The following is a 15,798-nucleotide window of genomic DNA, read 5'->3' as shown; positions in this document are numbered from 1 at the left end:
AAAGGACGGCTTAATTCTGTGTGACTGTGCGTCATTGGAAAATCGTGCACGTTGCAGATTAGCAAGCAATATCTTACAAACCCTGCTCAGCAAAGTTCTCATTGAACTTAAAGTACCGACAGAGAATAATTCTCAACCCGTATCGCTAAATACACCCTAATCCTGAACATGTACAAGTACGGTGTTTTCCAGATGTCCGTTTGCCTGACTGAGGTTGTCGCTTATTGGGTTAGTAAATCCCTCACCGTTCTGCCTGAGTTCACTTTAATTCTGGATTTTGCACGCTTTAGTTGTGTTCATGAGTTTCTGTCTCCCTGATGAGATACAAGATTATTTCCAAGAGTCAGTAAATTGTATTTAATTTCAGCGAAATTGAGTTTTCTTCAAGAACCAAGTCATTCAAAACTTCTATCTAATAAAGATATTGCAGACAGTATTATGTGATCTTTAAAATAACTTCGGCCGGCTCTTGCGTACAAGTCTTTCATAGAGATGGCTGTATCCGATGTTGAATTTCGAACATTTTCAGCAAATTTGCATCCGAGACAATTTTGTATTAACTATGTAATCCTATGGTAATCTGACCAGCCAGATGTAATCAAGACGATATTAGACCTTGTTTCAACGGAGCCATAGTAAAGTCACCTGTCTGCTCTTGAATCAAGGCCCCTTAAGTAGTCAAGATTCAATAATGTCAAGCATGATAGCCATAACCCCTTGATAGCCACTGTAAGCATTGCCCATAATGTTGATACTCTGAACATCAACGATCTCTCCGGAATATCCGAACATTTAGGGTATACAGTATTCAATATGTCGCCGGAAATATCTGACATTCAGCGTTGTTAATAAGTGTGCATTTCTTTTGTTTCAAATGTTAAAGAAGATATTATCTCTCTAAAAGAACAATTGGTACCTTCCACAGACAGTTCCAGCAGTTGCCAGTGGCTACGTGAATCATTGGGCAGAAACGTCAACTTTAGTGTAGTTTTTGCATCATTTTTATCTAATCTTAAACGCAACATTTTGCAAGAAAGATATTTAACCTAGTGATTTCAACTTTGCAAAATCGTAATACTATTTTACAAGGACAGAGGAAAATTTGATATATCCAAGCGAAAACTATGAAACAAACGGCCTCGAAATTTTTTATGAGCGGTTAACTCCAGCATTAAACTTACTATATCATATGACACACGATCGGAATCGCCTATATATCTCATTTTGAAGTCATCAGTGCATTAGAAAATGTTTAGGCTGGTAGTGACCTTGACATGAAACTTGGAGGTCGCCAGAAATATGTTGCTAGTTATTACATACTGGAAGCTCCGGATGAATGTGAAAATCAACTTTAATTTCGAAGCCGTGAAATATTGCACATTCTTCTGTTGTTTTCTTATAATAATTATCGGAAGGTTAATTAGAATAATTCCTATCAATTGATATCCAATGTAGTTATAAATTTCGCTGACATTTGAAGTCGATTCAAAAAGTTGAATTTTCCACTCGTTGATATGCCTTATCTGTCGTAGTGATATGTTTGATAATCGAACCGACATGAATATTCAGAGAAAAGTATTGAAGAATTAATTTTGTAATAGCACGCTTCGTCAGACGATAGCTGATTCAAGAACACGAGATCCGCAATCTAAAAGTGTCTCTTCATAGACTTGTTCTTCAAATATTCAGTGTCAGGCATTCAGGATATTTGAGGTCGGAAACTTTTGTTTCATTTCGACCCTTTGTCTGGTGAACGCTTTTCTGTCATTTCTTCAAAGCACATTTCATGCTATGTTGAGTAAATGGGTGTATATTGTATAAGGCAATAACATACAATTATCAATGTGTACATCCCAAGAGCAATTAAGAAATTCAGTGCACAGCCACAACATAGTCTCCCTTTCTACACAGTTTACAGATGTCGCACGATAAGCTACGCTTATGGAAGAATTCGCTTCGAGGACAGATTTTCGGACTCTCAACTTTTTACAATACTTTTCTGATCTGCCATTTGTTCTGGCTCGTTTTGAGCATTTGGAGTCAGCAAAGATTTCACTGTCTTATTATATTTGTGACGTTAGAAAATTTATCTTTCCCCACAGATTAACACATGATGACGGCCATTTCGAATTTCGAATATCGGTAAATTTCAGGCGACAATGACTAGCAACCGAGATCTGTATCATGCAATTTGAAAAAGAATGGGCGTTTGAAGTGTCTTTGAGGGTAGTTTTAGCAAACGTTAAATTAAAAGTCTTTCACTTTTGAGGCGCCGATTTCCTCAATAGACAGAAGGTTGCAATACGGAGAAAGTTTATATGTTTTTCCTGACGTGCCGTCGGTATTTCTAGAAACCCTATTCAGACAATACGCACATGTGTCAAAATATGTTTACCTATCTGTACCATTTTTACTTTTACAAAAATGTATATTATACTCTTATATTTTGGGAGCAGAGAATAGACAAAAAGGTCTTTATATGTAGCAAATACAAGAGCAATTCATGACCTGAGTATAGAGGTTCGATGTGACCGTGTAGCAAGCGTGTCAATAAACCCTGACAAACGTTTTAACTGAAGTCTATCAATTTTCAAATACTTGGATGTTATCTCCCTGACATTCATGGTTACAATTTATCGATAGTGATAATGAATAAATCATGTATCTGGAGTGCCATTTTAAATTATTTAAGAGCAGTTTGTGGCATGGCGGATCAATTATGTTCGTACCTTTGTCAGAAATAATTTAGTCAAAATGATATGTCTTGGGCTTTCTGATAATTCAAAGTCTCGGGTTATGCAGTTTTTAGCATGATAGATTACTTTCAAGATTTACTATATCCAAGTATCATATTAAACCTGAGGATACAGAAAATTCGTCAATGTATCTATCCGTAAAAGTGACTCAAATCAATTCTTGACGTAAAACACCACATTTTCATTACGTTTCAATCATATTTTTCTAATTATTTCCTTTTTTAACAGTTATGTGGATAACAGTTTGGTTCGATAAAACTCTAAATAACTGGACCATTCTCATTAACTTTTACCTTGAAAGACAATCAGTTGCCTCATGTTAAAAATATTTTGAAATCATCTTAATTTATTAACTGTGATTTGCTAATAGCTGACAATTTCATCATAATTTGTCCCTTTCTTTAACAATGAACGAGATAATAGCTCACGCAGCGACTGCAAAGTGGCCGACAAGTGGCCCATTTTACGTGGCTCACATGCCGAGCAGGATATTTGATTATTAATAGCGTCGCCATATATACTGCCTGAAGCGTCTATCGTTCACTACGGCGAGAAGTATTTAAACGTTGCATTATTTTTATTTCCATTACTTGTAAATGATACCTTTGCTACAACCCCTGTAGTAAATGAAAAATGACAGGTGTCAACGGAACGCAAACATTTTCCCACAGGCTAATTAGATATGCTTAACTCTAAAATTCGCAAGCGGCTACTCTCGTTCATATTGGTACACAACTCACGCGCGACATCTTAAAAATCGAAATCTACCTTTTTAAGTAACATGCAATGTCAATTAGAATTTCCAGTCGCTGGTCTTTGCATACCTACAAGTTCCGAGAGTTAAAGTTAATTTTAATTCTTTGAAAGTTGGTTTCTTGACGACATTCATGAATCTACTTGCGTTTCGTGAAATCACATGATGCGGCGAATTTGCATAAGGAGGATCAATAAATTTATTGTATAATGTATTTTTTATTATTGACCAGTTCGAAAATATCTACAATTAACTAATTGAAACCTGTATTTGCCACGGCGCAATTAACTTGTCTGTGTCTTTCTTTGCATGGATAACGTTGCATGGCTGGTCAATCTGAACTCAAAAATATTAAGAAAGGGATCTGAGAAGTGTTGAGAGAGAGAGAGAGAGAGAGAGAGAGAGAGAGAGAACTGAACATATTTCAGACAAGTGAGTTCAGAATCCCACATTTACGATCCGTTTCTACGATATCAAAAACATCAACGTAATGTCGACAAGAGTGCTTCCATGCTTCGTCTATTTACTTATTCCTTTAGAGGCAAGATTATTCTACCGACCTGGATGAGCGTCAACATGTTTTTGCCTAGTAAGAGTGTTTACATCAATTTTTTACTCAGTACTTTGGTAATCTCCAAGACATGCAAAGTCAAGTTGGTTCTTGATTCAAGTTACGATTTATCTCATCGAATTGATTTAGTTGATGAAGTGATTAAAAAGGGAATTATCTGCTCATTCTAAAGAAGCGAAGATTATAGGTCAAACAGAATTACATTGTATGTTCATTCAACGGATGTTGACTGAAACCCTCTTCCTAATTGGTTACTTCCCCGGCACATGTCACGAGCATAGCGTTAGATTTTCTTGTCATTCCAGTTTCCTAATGACTTATTTTATTGTAAGTTTCTGGAGATATTTAATTTCCGTTCTTAAGCTGTTGCGGGACTTCACAAATGACGCAGATTTGCTGCAAAACATTACCTCAGGCTATTGACAGATATGCTAGATCAGAAGTCGGTTACAAATACGTACAATCGTGTGTTAACCGTTCATTTCCGGGACTTAACTTAATGACCCTCAGTAACATTAACATACCCAGCATGGACAACATCGCCTAGGTCTAACAAAGCAGGCCTTCTCCGTTTGAGAACATGTGATCGTGACGTTACCATAGTAATTGACGGCGATATTCGAAAACATTGGTCTTGAGAGACAAAACACGGTCATTTTGACTTCTGAGTCGTGTTTTTGCGTACCGAGCGCCCCTGGCCCAAAGTTGTAGGATGTCTTCCTGCAATCCTTACCAACAGTGATCATGTTAGAAATAACGGAATTTTAGTCAGCAGGTTGCGCTATATCGTCGGTCAACACCAGTTGAAAAGTAGAAGTAAGAATATTTAAACATAAAGCGAGAAGACAGTAGACGAACATTTAGAAACGTTAAAGTTACCATGAGACGTTCTTTCTGGTAGTAAAAAGAGACAGAATTAAACTTTTGCTCAAACTTTCCTTAATGAAGCTTTCAACTATACTTTTACCACATCAAGAATAAAATTCACAGTTCACCGAACAAAGTTTGGTACTAGAAACAAATGATCTGACAATTACTTATATTTGAAATTGAAAGTGGCCACCATCCCTGTGTTAAAGGTATACTGTCACCTGTAATCTAAATATGCCCATATATAGTCAAAGGGGCGCTCCTTGGTATTCAAAATGCCCATATGAAGGCGCTGTTTTTAAAGAGCGGCCACCCGCTTAAAATCTGTGATTGGTTAGATTTTTTCTTTTTATGGCAACTGTGGCAAAATTGGAACAGGTGACAGCGTACCTTTAACTTAATCGGGAAAAATAGAATTTTCGATTTTCTAAAACTATGACGGTGAATTTTTTCTGAATCCAAGAACTTTAAGATGAGCCCCAACAAGATGTAGATAAATAAAGAAGTGTAAAAATTTAAGGGTTTAGAATAATTGTACCCGGGGCGCATTCTTCCTTAGACACACATGCCAGCAGATCTTTGCCATTGTTATCATGTACACTGCGGTGTCGTCACTTCATCCATAGTGTTGTCATGAACACAATCTTTTCTGAGCTGATGTGTACGGCCTCTAGGTATACACATGCTTTATCTTCAGGGTGATTACTCGAAAATGTGTTTTCGTAATGTCTTTGCCGAGAGATCATTTACCAATTTCCCGCTGCTACAGTGAGACCAATTTATCTTTACTTAAGCACCGGAGGAGGTCTTTCATCTAATTATGGTTCTGTCGAAACCAATTTTGGGTTGCGCGTCGACAACAATCGCCGCGCGCTTGAGTTCACTATACTTTTTTCTGTTATCGATGACGTTGACTTTATGTTTTCTAAGTTGTTGTTCTCTGTATTGAAATAGCAAATGATCCAAGGAACTCGAAGGAGATAAGGGGTGTTAAATGTGATACTACTTTAAGTGAGATCATGTAATATCTTTTGAATGATCCTCAAGAGGGCGCCAGTCAAGTGATAATGACATTTTTTCTTGCACTTTATCGGATTTTAGGAAGGAAACACACAGCCAATCAACAATAATAGATTTTTTTGAGTGATTAATGCACACACATATATGTGTGTATTTCTTCATTGGGTTTTGTGTTTATACTTCTGTTTATGTGTCAGTTAATAACTCAACGGAACTAATTTGGGATAATTGGAACACGATTGGAACTAATTTTGGATAATTGGATCTTAATATTTTTCAAATTTCTCAAAAGTATTTGGTGCCATATAGCTGAATGTTGCAATATTACAAATTACTCATAAAAAAGTGCGTAACTTAAAAAGAAAAGCAGATGACCTTACATTTGCAGGTTAAAACGACCTTACTTCACCATCCAATTATCCCAAATTAGTTCCACTCGTGTATTGGATCTTCATATTTTCCTATTTCTCAAAAGTGTTAGGTGCCATATAGCTGAATATTGCCATATCACAAATTTATTCATGAAAACAAGCGTAAAACTCAAAAAGAAAAGCAGATTAGCTTATATTTGCAGATTATACCGACATCACTTGACCGACCAATCATCCCAAATTAGTTCCAATCGTGTTTAATGTATACTATAGCACAGAGCACGTGTACACTGCTCGAGGAAATAACCTGAGTATTATTTACCAAAGTCTGCAGTGAAAACTGTTAAAAGAATCACATCAATCTGCAAGTTGTCACGTTTAATATTTGTCTCGTGAGACTCGTCAACTATTAACACGATTGGAACTCATTCGGGAGAATAGGATCATTGTAGTAATGTTGGTGTAATCAGCAAATTTGAGCTCATCTGCATGTTTTTGCAATTCACTTATTTCCAATGGTAATTTCTCATATCTGTACCTTCAGCTAAAGGGTACATAACAATTTAGATAAATTTGAACAATTAAAAGATCACATCTCCCAAATTAGTTCCAATCGTTACATTTCGAGTTTCGGCATCATGATAAAGAACGGTCCTTGCTATTGCATTATCCTTTGTAAAAATGAGGTTACCCAATGCATTCACCCGATGATCACCATATGAGCATTTCTCTGTATATATAGGCCGAAAACAAGGTTATACCAATAAAATATTCAAAAACCTAATCCATTTTGATGCAGTCGACTTTGGTGCAATGTTCAGGTTTAACAAATATTTAAACGGCATGGTCGTTGTTCAGTATAGGCTAATGTGACCTAAACTTCAGGTTCCGAGAAAAACTGTTGCGACAGAGTTAACACCGCAACAGCTCTGTTTGCGAATGATAATATATAATGTATTCAATATCCGTGAAAAAACCTTCCATTCGATTGGACAGCTGGACTCACGGTCTCGTTCATAAAAGAAACACGTGTGTTGACATCTCCAGCTTATCCAATCCTAACAAACCCCTGACGTTTCCACCAAGGTGATACCAAGCAACGACAAAACGAGCTCACTTTCTGGTCTCGTTTTTTTTCCAGAGAACGAGAGAGTAAGGGCACGACCAGCGTCGCGAACGAGGAGCGACAAACGAACGCCATGTCTACGGAGCTGTACAGCGGCGCCTCCACGGCGGCGTCCGAACAGGATGAACCAGTGCGGAACAACTACTGGGCTCTGTTTATAGCGGTGTTTGCCTTCATCACCGTCTTTGGAAATATTCTAGTCTGCATGGCAGTGGTGAAAGAACGTAATCTACGGAACATCACTAACTATTTTATCGCCAGTCTTGCTGTTGCCGATCTTTTGGTAGGGTTGCTCGTTATGCCGGGAGCTATTTATGTCGAGGTAGGTAATATTGTGTTTGGACGATTCTCTCACTCGACGATTTCTTTGAGTTAAAGGTAAGCTAGATAAGTCAATGCAGGGAATTCCGGGGATTGGCTGGGGATAGGGGTGACATGCACAACCCACACAACCCCTATAATGTAAATATCATTCGGTATCGTTGGTATCTCCACAGTGTATGACAGAACTAGTATCAAATAAATTTCACAGGGTTATGAATTTTGTGCACAATTCTCAGTGTAATCTACAGAGGTTGCAAAATTACAGAATAATGGTAGATTTGGTATCATCAGTCACTCAGCACCGATACACAAGGCATTGGTAAAGCCATTGACGTACAATATCGTTATGAGTTCTCGAAAGCCTACCACTTCTCTGAACCATAAGATGAGAACCAATCAAGTGTATTTCGGGAAGAGTTTGACAGTTGTAAATATTTAGATATTTAGTTTTCAAAAGTCATACGTTTATGTACATTACACTTATTCTGAAAAATACAAAATACAATACATTTGTCCTCGTGGGAAATTACATTGCTCGATGTCAAAATGTACAACATAGTGCCTTTATATATTACGCAAATGTAGTGCTTTACACACAAAGTATCACTGCTTTTGTGACAATCCTCACCAGTAATACAAGTACTTGATCTCTAGCTAGCGCTAGTTTTCCATTGTAAACAAACGACTGCCTTTGGATCAGGTCTTTTTAAGATGGTTTCCGATAGCTGTCTGTAACAGTTCAAAAAATGCATAGTTGACGGGTTTTTCCATTTACCTGTTTGCAAGATCACAACATGTCTTTCTTATTATGCTGACAATATACTGTCACTCCTCTTTGCATTAATTAAAAGGAATACCTAAGTGAGAAAATTCTGAATAGAACATTTGTTACATAGTACCTTTGAGAAATTATAAACAGGGAAAATTAGTTTTTGGAACTCGAACCTTACAAAGAACTCTAAAAATGATTAGCAGGCAATAATTGACATATCTTAATAAATGACAGTATTCATTAAGTCACACTTCCTAGAAATCTCGTAAATTAATTAACCAATATCGAAAACAACAGATATTATAATTAGAAACGATACCCTTAAACTTTTGGCGTGTTTATGAAGACGTCCGCTCGATGACTTCGTGGATGTTCCGACGATAGACCGTATGTCTAGATTGTATGTAGATGAGCTGATATTTGGGTGTTAATTTACCATCAACTTTGCATGTTTGTCACTGTTCCTAATTAACATATATAACTGTCTGAATGCATAAAGTTGGCTTACGTAAAGTGCATTGACGGCTTACATCCAATGTATCAACCTTTGTACCGGATAAAGCGACAAAACGAAAGTTTTGGACGTGTTAGTTATCCCAGCAGTACTCTCTGCCTTTCAGGTCATGCGTCCCGCATTGCATCTATGGACATCTAGAAAAACATAAAGAAATTGGAAAAAATCCTTAAACTTACAATCACTCTCAAATCTAGAATAAGTACATAATTACATATCATAAGGAAATTCATTGTTATATTCTATACCAATACTATTAACTTACTCTTACGTAAAGAAATGGTGAGTTATATGGCGCCTTTGTCAAAAATTCAACAATATACAGTCTTGATGTATAGCTATAATCAAGTTAAGTTGGCATGTTATACTTAGAATCTACCACGAACACGATTAGAACTAATTTGGGATAATTGGATCTTCATATTTTCAAATTTCTCAAAAGTGTTAGATGCCGTATAGCCTAATGCTGTAATATTACAACTTAGTCATAAAAAAAGTGTGTAACTTAAAATAAAAGTAGATGAAGTAAAATTTGCAGATTAAATTGACATTACTTCACAATCCAATTGTCCCAAATTAATTGCAATCGTGTTCAGGTTTTTGCTCCATTTTTAATGTCTACTTTTCTATTTTTCGACATAATTTCACATTCGCTTTCGTCATTATTTCATTTTAATTATTACTATGTCGAATTTTTTACAGTTCTCTCTTCAATACTAAATTTCGTATAAGAATACAACCTTATTCATACAAAATACATCATCATAGGAGGGAGATTGGGTTTACATTGCTGATTTCTCAAATCAAAATTTCAGAGATTGACGTCTTAAATATTCCCATCCTTTTCCACCTTATGGTTCCTTTCTCGTACGTCTCTTTCTCTCCATTTTTTGTTGAACCAAGAATATAAGACCATCACAAAACAATCTCTTGAGCTTATAGTTGTGCAAAAAGCAACTTCAATCAAAACATCGTAATATGCATTCACTCTCTGTATAAATATCGGTTAAATCAAGAATGTCTCAGCTTCGTTACACCGAAGCGCCAACAAATGAGCTCGTCAAAATAATTCATATCACAATATCTCTACAATATGAAGTTTTTCCAAAAACTTCGTAAACAAAACGTGACCTTTACTCATCCTGACTGTACTTAAATTCCGTTAAAAAATCTTAAAATCTTAAAATCTTCGGAAACTTGGCTTCTATACGAACAAAATAAAACAAGTACAAAGCATTTTTCTCTCTTTCAAGTATTGTTTACACAGAGACAATGTATCACTTATGAGGTGTGATTTGAAGTCTAGAATAATGTCACATATAAATAAGTTACATCAATGGTAAATAATAGAAGTGGTTGACATGAAACGGAGGTCAATTTCTGCTTGCAGTACCACATGACACCAGTCGGCTTATAAATCTGATTAATTAAACTGGTAGGATTATATCATTCACACACAGTTACTCTGTGCCGGCCTCAATTCATACAGTCATGTAAATCCGTACCATGAAGAATAACAGGTGATTTTCAGTTGTTTTGTTAGTGATTGATTCTTGTATGCTCGCTGTGTGATCAAAGGGAGTCCTTAATAAACAACACTTCCCTGATTGGATGTGATATATGCGAACATTCAGAAGAAAGACAATTCTTTGTCGAATTTTAAATATTCCGTTACAATTAATTTGCTTAACGTGCAAGATAATGAGATTGAAAATTGAAGAAAAACGGAAATGCCCAAACATGGTAATGTCAAGTCGATGGTATTAGTCTGAAATAACTCAATTGAATCTTCCGGTAGAAATCTTATTCAGCGTTCAAGGGTTATACTAACTCCCTTGTGGTTTGATCTCACATGCCTATCTACCACTGCCGTACCGTGGAATTCAAATGCTGATATTTTCTGCTACATATATCACATCAAGCGGCCCTTGAGCAAAGCGTCTTCGTGAAGTAGATAAACAATGAGCTAATGAACCCATAACTTGGAGATTATTGTTCAAAGACCAACATTTTGTAGCCTGCAAAAGAGCGACGCTTTATACGCAGACGTATTCCACGTAAATTAATGAACATGCTACAATTTTGGATATCGCGTCATATGTCCCATTATTTATTGTTATTTTTGCATTAAAGTGACACAATCGCTTCATATTTGCAACACTAGACCCAATTAATGATACATAATGCAACTGTCTCGGATTTGATTCATCACTCATCGTAATTGCTTTTTATGTGTTTTTGGTCATTTTCTTTCGTTTCAACTTTCTGTTCAAGAACGACTATACTTCAATTGTGCAAATAAAATATATTATTTACTTCGATACACTTGTTTCACAGGAAGCCATTTTAAAGTAATTAAGTTTTAAATTTGAGTTTAGAAAGACTGCGGTATTGGTACGATAGCGTGTAAGACGAATAATTGTATTGACTGCCCGAGGCATATGAAAGTCGTAGATTGAATTCGATATAGTGCGCTTGTAGGTGTGACGTCGATTTCTGTAGCAATAATGAAAACAGCTCCTTACCATCACTCACTAAAAATATTACCATATGCCTGTATTCAGAAGATTGGTTGAATTCCTGACACATTTTGACGTTTTGCCCTTTTCATGGGCCCAAATAATCAGGAATTTGAAAAGCTTTTAATGCACTAAGCTTATCATCTGCGACGGGATGGGATGTTTTCAAGTTGTTCTTTTCCCGATGCGACCACGTAAGGTAGTATGAGCCTCAAAAATGAAAGACTTAAACTTTTGCTCTCTATCCTTGATAAATAGTCCAACAATATTCTTTGAAAATCAAGAATAATACATTAGGCGTCATCGTGCAAATTTTGGTACTAGAGAAATAAATTACCCAAGATTTACCGATATTTGAAATTCAAAATGGCCACCATCCTAGTGTTAACTCTATGCAGATAAATACATTATCGATTTTCGAACACCAAAACTATCCACAAGTAGTAGAGCACAAAAGAATTGTAAAGGTTTTAGAGTCCGAATATCTATCCCCTGTGTTCAGTAAATTTTCCCGAGACTAAATGAGAACAAGATATCCTTTCTTCGTCCAATAAGCTTATCGTCTGCAAGGACATCGATCGAGCCTTTCCCCAGTAATTATTTATGAAGTAGAAATATTGGTGTTTTGGGTCATTGCAAATGCTGCGAATTTTATGAAGTAATTGAAAAGTGTCGCTCTCGTGTCAAGCAAAATTGGATTGGCGTCACGGCAACGCTGTATCAGACGGGCGATCATTTATGCAGTTGGTCATCCGCTATACTGTACGACAGCTGAGTCATTTTTGACGTCGACATTATCAGCAACTTTTGTATCCATTTAGAAATACATGGCAAGCGAAGACGTTGGCTCTCAAAGCCATCGGATACCATCCTCTTCTCTGAGTAAAGCAGATTAGTCCAATATCCGATCAAAGTTGATAGGTTTTGACCAACCCCCCTCCACACAACTGGACTTAAAAAATGAGTCAAAAATTCTCATATTCTCAGTTTATTGTTTTGATTTGTGTTAAATTTTCAATTATTAGTTTTCTACCTCTAGAGTACCAACAGGCAGATATAGTATATCAAATGTAACAGCACTCTGTTTTCCGATATTATACCGCTTATATTTTGTAAGTTGTTTCATTTCTGGCATCACAATTGGTCGGTTAATAGGATTGATTGCTCGAGTAGCTTAAGGCTTTTTTAAAGATTGTCATCATAACGTTCCAGGTATTGGATAATTTGCACAAAAGTACTAACGCATGAATTCAAATGCAATCCTCGGGTATGTATACTTTAACACCTGTAGGTTCTTGTGTTAAACAAAAAATCATTGCTCAAATATGTAGTTTGTATAACCCCTGGTTAAAAATTCATTCAAAAATTTCTTTTTTACGATAATTTTACGAGACGCAGGAGAGTATACAAATACTGTATGCTAACTGACTGTAGACATGGAATGCGTATATCACAAGTCTTATGCCATGAAGTATATTGAACTGAAAAGTGTTAAAGTTTCACTCCGAAACGCAGTCGCATTACAGAAACGCGCCCCCTAATTATTACGCATCGACTAAAATTTAAGACTATTAATAGGCTGCACTAAAAGCTTGAGATGATCTTTGACTTCACATGTGTAACTGTCTTAAGAGATTTATCGTTAAAGAACTAGTTTCTTCCATACTAAAACACCCCAAAGGAATTAAAGATTTCTCATTATATGTATTCAATCAGTCGGTTTCCGCTAATGGGAGACAAGTTTGTCTCTCATTACCCGCGTACTAAAAGTTGTTCCGCACACTTACTAAATCACCACATCTCGGAAGTGAAGCATGGCATTCGTAAATAGAAACATAGACAGTGGTCAAATACGTCATTGATACACATAACATGCTACTTTCGAAATCAAGACTATGACAGCTTTTACGTTAACTGCATCATCAAAACGTGTTCAGTGATTCCATTTTCCCTACTTCCAGATAATCCGCCGAAATCCAATTTCATTTACAATTCGTGTCAATTCGGCGCTAGGGTCAATATTACGACAGCAACAGGGTCCTATAAAGGGGCTTTGAAGAGCTCTTATGAAGCAACAAGACGCTCTAGGCTAGGGTCATGTTAATTTGTAATATTGTCAAGTGTAAATGTAGGCCCACTTTCAACGCCAAGTTGGAATCAAGCACAGAACCTGAGTCTTCGAACCTTATGTCATTGTTTCTATACATATATGTGCACAATATATGGCATTTACAGTATGCCTTTGAAATATTTCTATGCACAACACCGCAACGGGTTTAGTTCTTAGTGGCCAAATGCTTGTTTGAAAGCTTTAATGTTCTTACTAGCGAAAATTGTGACATTTTCGTTCCTTGAGGCTGGAAAATGCCCACACTCACTTTTCGCCAAAATTAACAGTTTTCTCTGAAGAGAAAAATATGGATTCACCATTTATACCCTTAAGGTTTATCGACTTATAATACAGTATGTCCTCATTACAGTAGCATTGGAATATCATGCACCGTTGTGTACACGCTTTCTCATTCTGTTAAAGTATCGCATCGAAAATGTTGAAGAGACCATAGGGTCGCACTGCGGCGTATTTGAATTGCGTCACTAACACCTAACTCCATAGTCTATTTCCGTTAAAGTAGTCAGAAGAATACTCAATTACCTATACAGTAGGAACACTGAATAAATAATTGATTGGTGACACACATTTTCATCCGGGCTATAAATAGATCTTTTTAATCTTGCGAAGCAGTAATATAGAATCAACATTAGACTTTCATGAATAATAAGTCACAGTGTTATATGTGCCTAACGTACGGTAAGATAATATTTATAGTATACTTGCATTTTCACTATAAGTGGGTTGCTGATCCGACAATTTTGAAAATACAGCATCAAATAAGACGATATCAACAAGAAACGTGTTCTTTACGTAAATTTAGAATTTTTAAAATTTATTTTCCAATGATGATTTTCATATCCTTGGCCATTTACGGAAGACTGACAATAGATAGAGATACAAGATTAAAACACAGACTATACAAATTTTAAAAAAATTACTCAGAAATACAATGGTTTGAATCCATTTCAAAGTTACTTGACTTGTCAGAAAATAAGATCAATGTCACTATTGCCATTAAGAGGTGAAGTCAACTGTTTTTGGATTCTGTTAAGGGTGCAAGACAAGTAATTGACCTTTTTAAGCCAACAATTCGCTGGTGATTAATATGCTCAGAACCTCTGTAAATTATATATTTTCGGAAAGCCTACATATAGGGAAACATTTTCGTTACCATAGTGTCACCATTGTTTACATAACTATCGCGTGACAGGTAATTTGCATAACCTTTCCAAAATCGGCTTTTCCCTTGTTCCAATGCTTAAGATATGTGGCTGAAATTTGTGTGAGTGCATGCTGTTCTAAGGATCTTCCAAAATGTGTTTCAGATTTTTTTTAACCCTTCTAGAACAAGTTTTATGCAAGAAAAACTCCCAGAGCTGTGAATTTAACCCTAGTTGATTTCTTTTAAAATTGTGCTCCAAAAAGTGAGCAAGATATAAAAAATCTGACACACTTTGGAAGAGCTTTGTGACAGCTAGAGTGGAATATCTTGAAGTACTGAGACAAAACATACGGAAAATAGATTTTTGAAAGGTTATGCAAATTACCTTCCACTTGATAGTTATGTAAACAATAATGACACTATGGCTTTCAGAAAATGAATAATTTTCAGGGCTTGTGAGCTTATTAACCACCAGAGAATTGTTAGATTAAAAATGTAAATTACTTGTATTTCACCCTTAAAAATAATCTGACGAACGCAGTTGACTCTGGCATATGCGGAACCTAAAACGATATAGTATGCCGAATTAAATATCTCAGTTCAGTGCATATTAAGCAACATTAACATTAAAGTTCGAATTTACGCATTTATATAAAAAAAACTGTTATCGATATCATCTCTCTGTTTAACAGTGAATGCAAATTACAATGTATTACACACACAATCTAAGTTGCGACTACAAAAATCGGTAAATACGTTTACGGAGAAATTCAAAACATTTTTGCATAGTTTCCACCCTGCTGTCAGACCGGTGTAACTAACATTTCCTGTCAGTGGAGGCATATCCGAGTTAAAACCTGCTTGTGAAAAGTAGCACGATTTTAAACATATCTGAGAGAGAGAGAGAGAGAGAGAGAGAGAGAGAG

General features: G+C 36.1%; 1 protein-coding gene across 1 annotated transcript in view; it reads left to right on the top strand.

Moving 5' to 3' along the window:
• Positions 1-15,798, top strand: part of LOC139136813 (D(2) dopamine receptor-like) — a 53,390-nt gene that overhangs the window by 22,412 nt on the left and 15,180 nt on the right. The window contains exon 3 of the mRNA XM_070704654.1: positions 7,484-7,790. Within this exon, the coding sequence (XP_070560755.1) occupies positions 7,542-7,790 (249 nt within the window). The 5' untranslated portion in view covers positions 7,484-7,541. The remainder of the gene's footprint in view (positions 1-7,483; positions 7,791-15,798) is intronic.

Source organism: Ptychodera flava, chromosome 1 (assembly GCF_041260155.1).
Source record: "Ptychodera flava strain L36383 chromosome 1, AS_Pfla_20210202, whole genome shotgun sequence".
NCBI classification, from domain to species: Eukaryota; Metazoa; Hemichordata; class Enteropneusta; family Ptychoderidae; genus Ptychodera; species Ptychodera flava.
The sequence above is the reverse complement of the archived record's forward strand: the minus strand, read 5'-3'. Positions and strand labels throughout refer to the sequence as shown.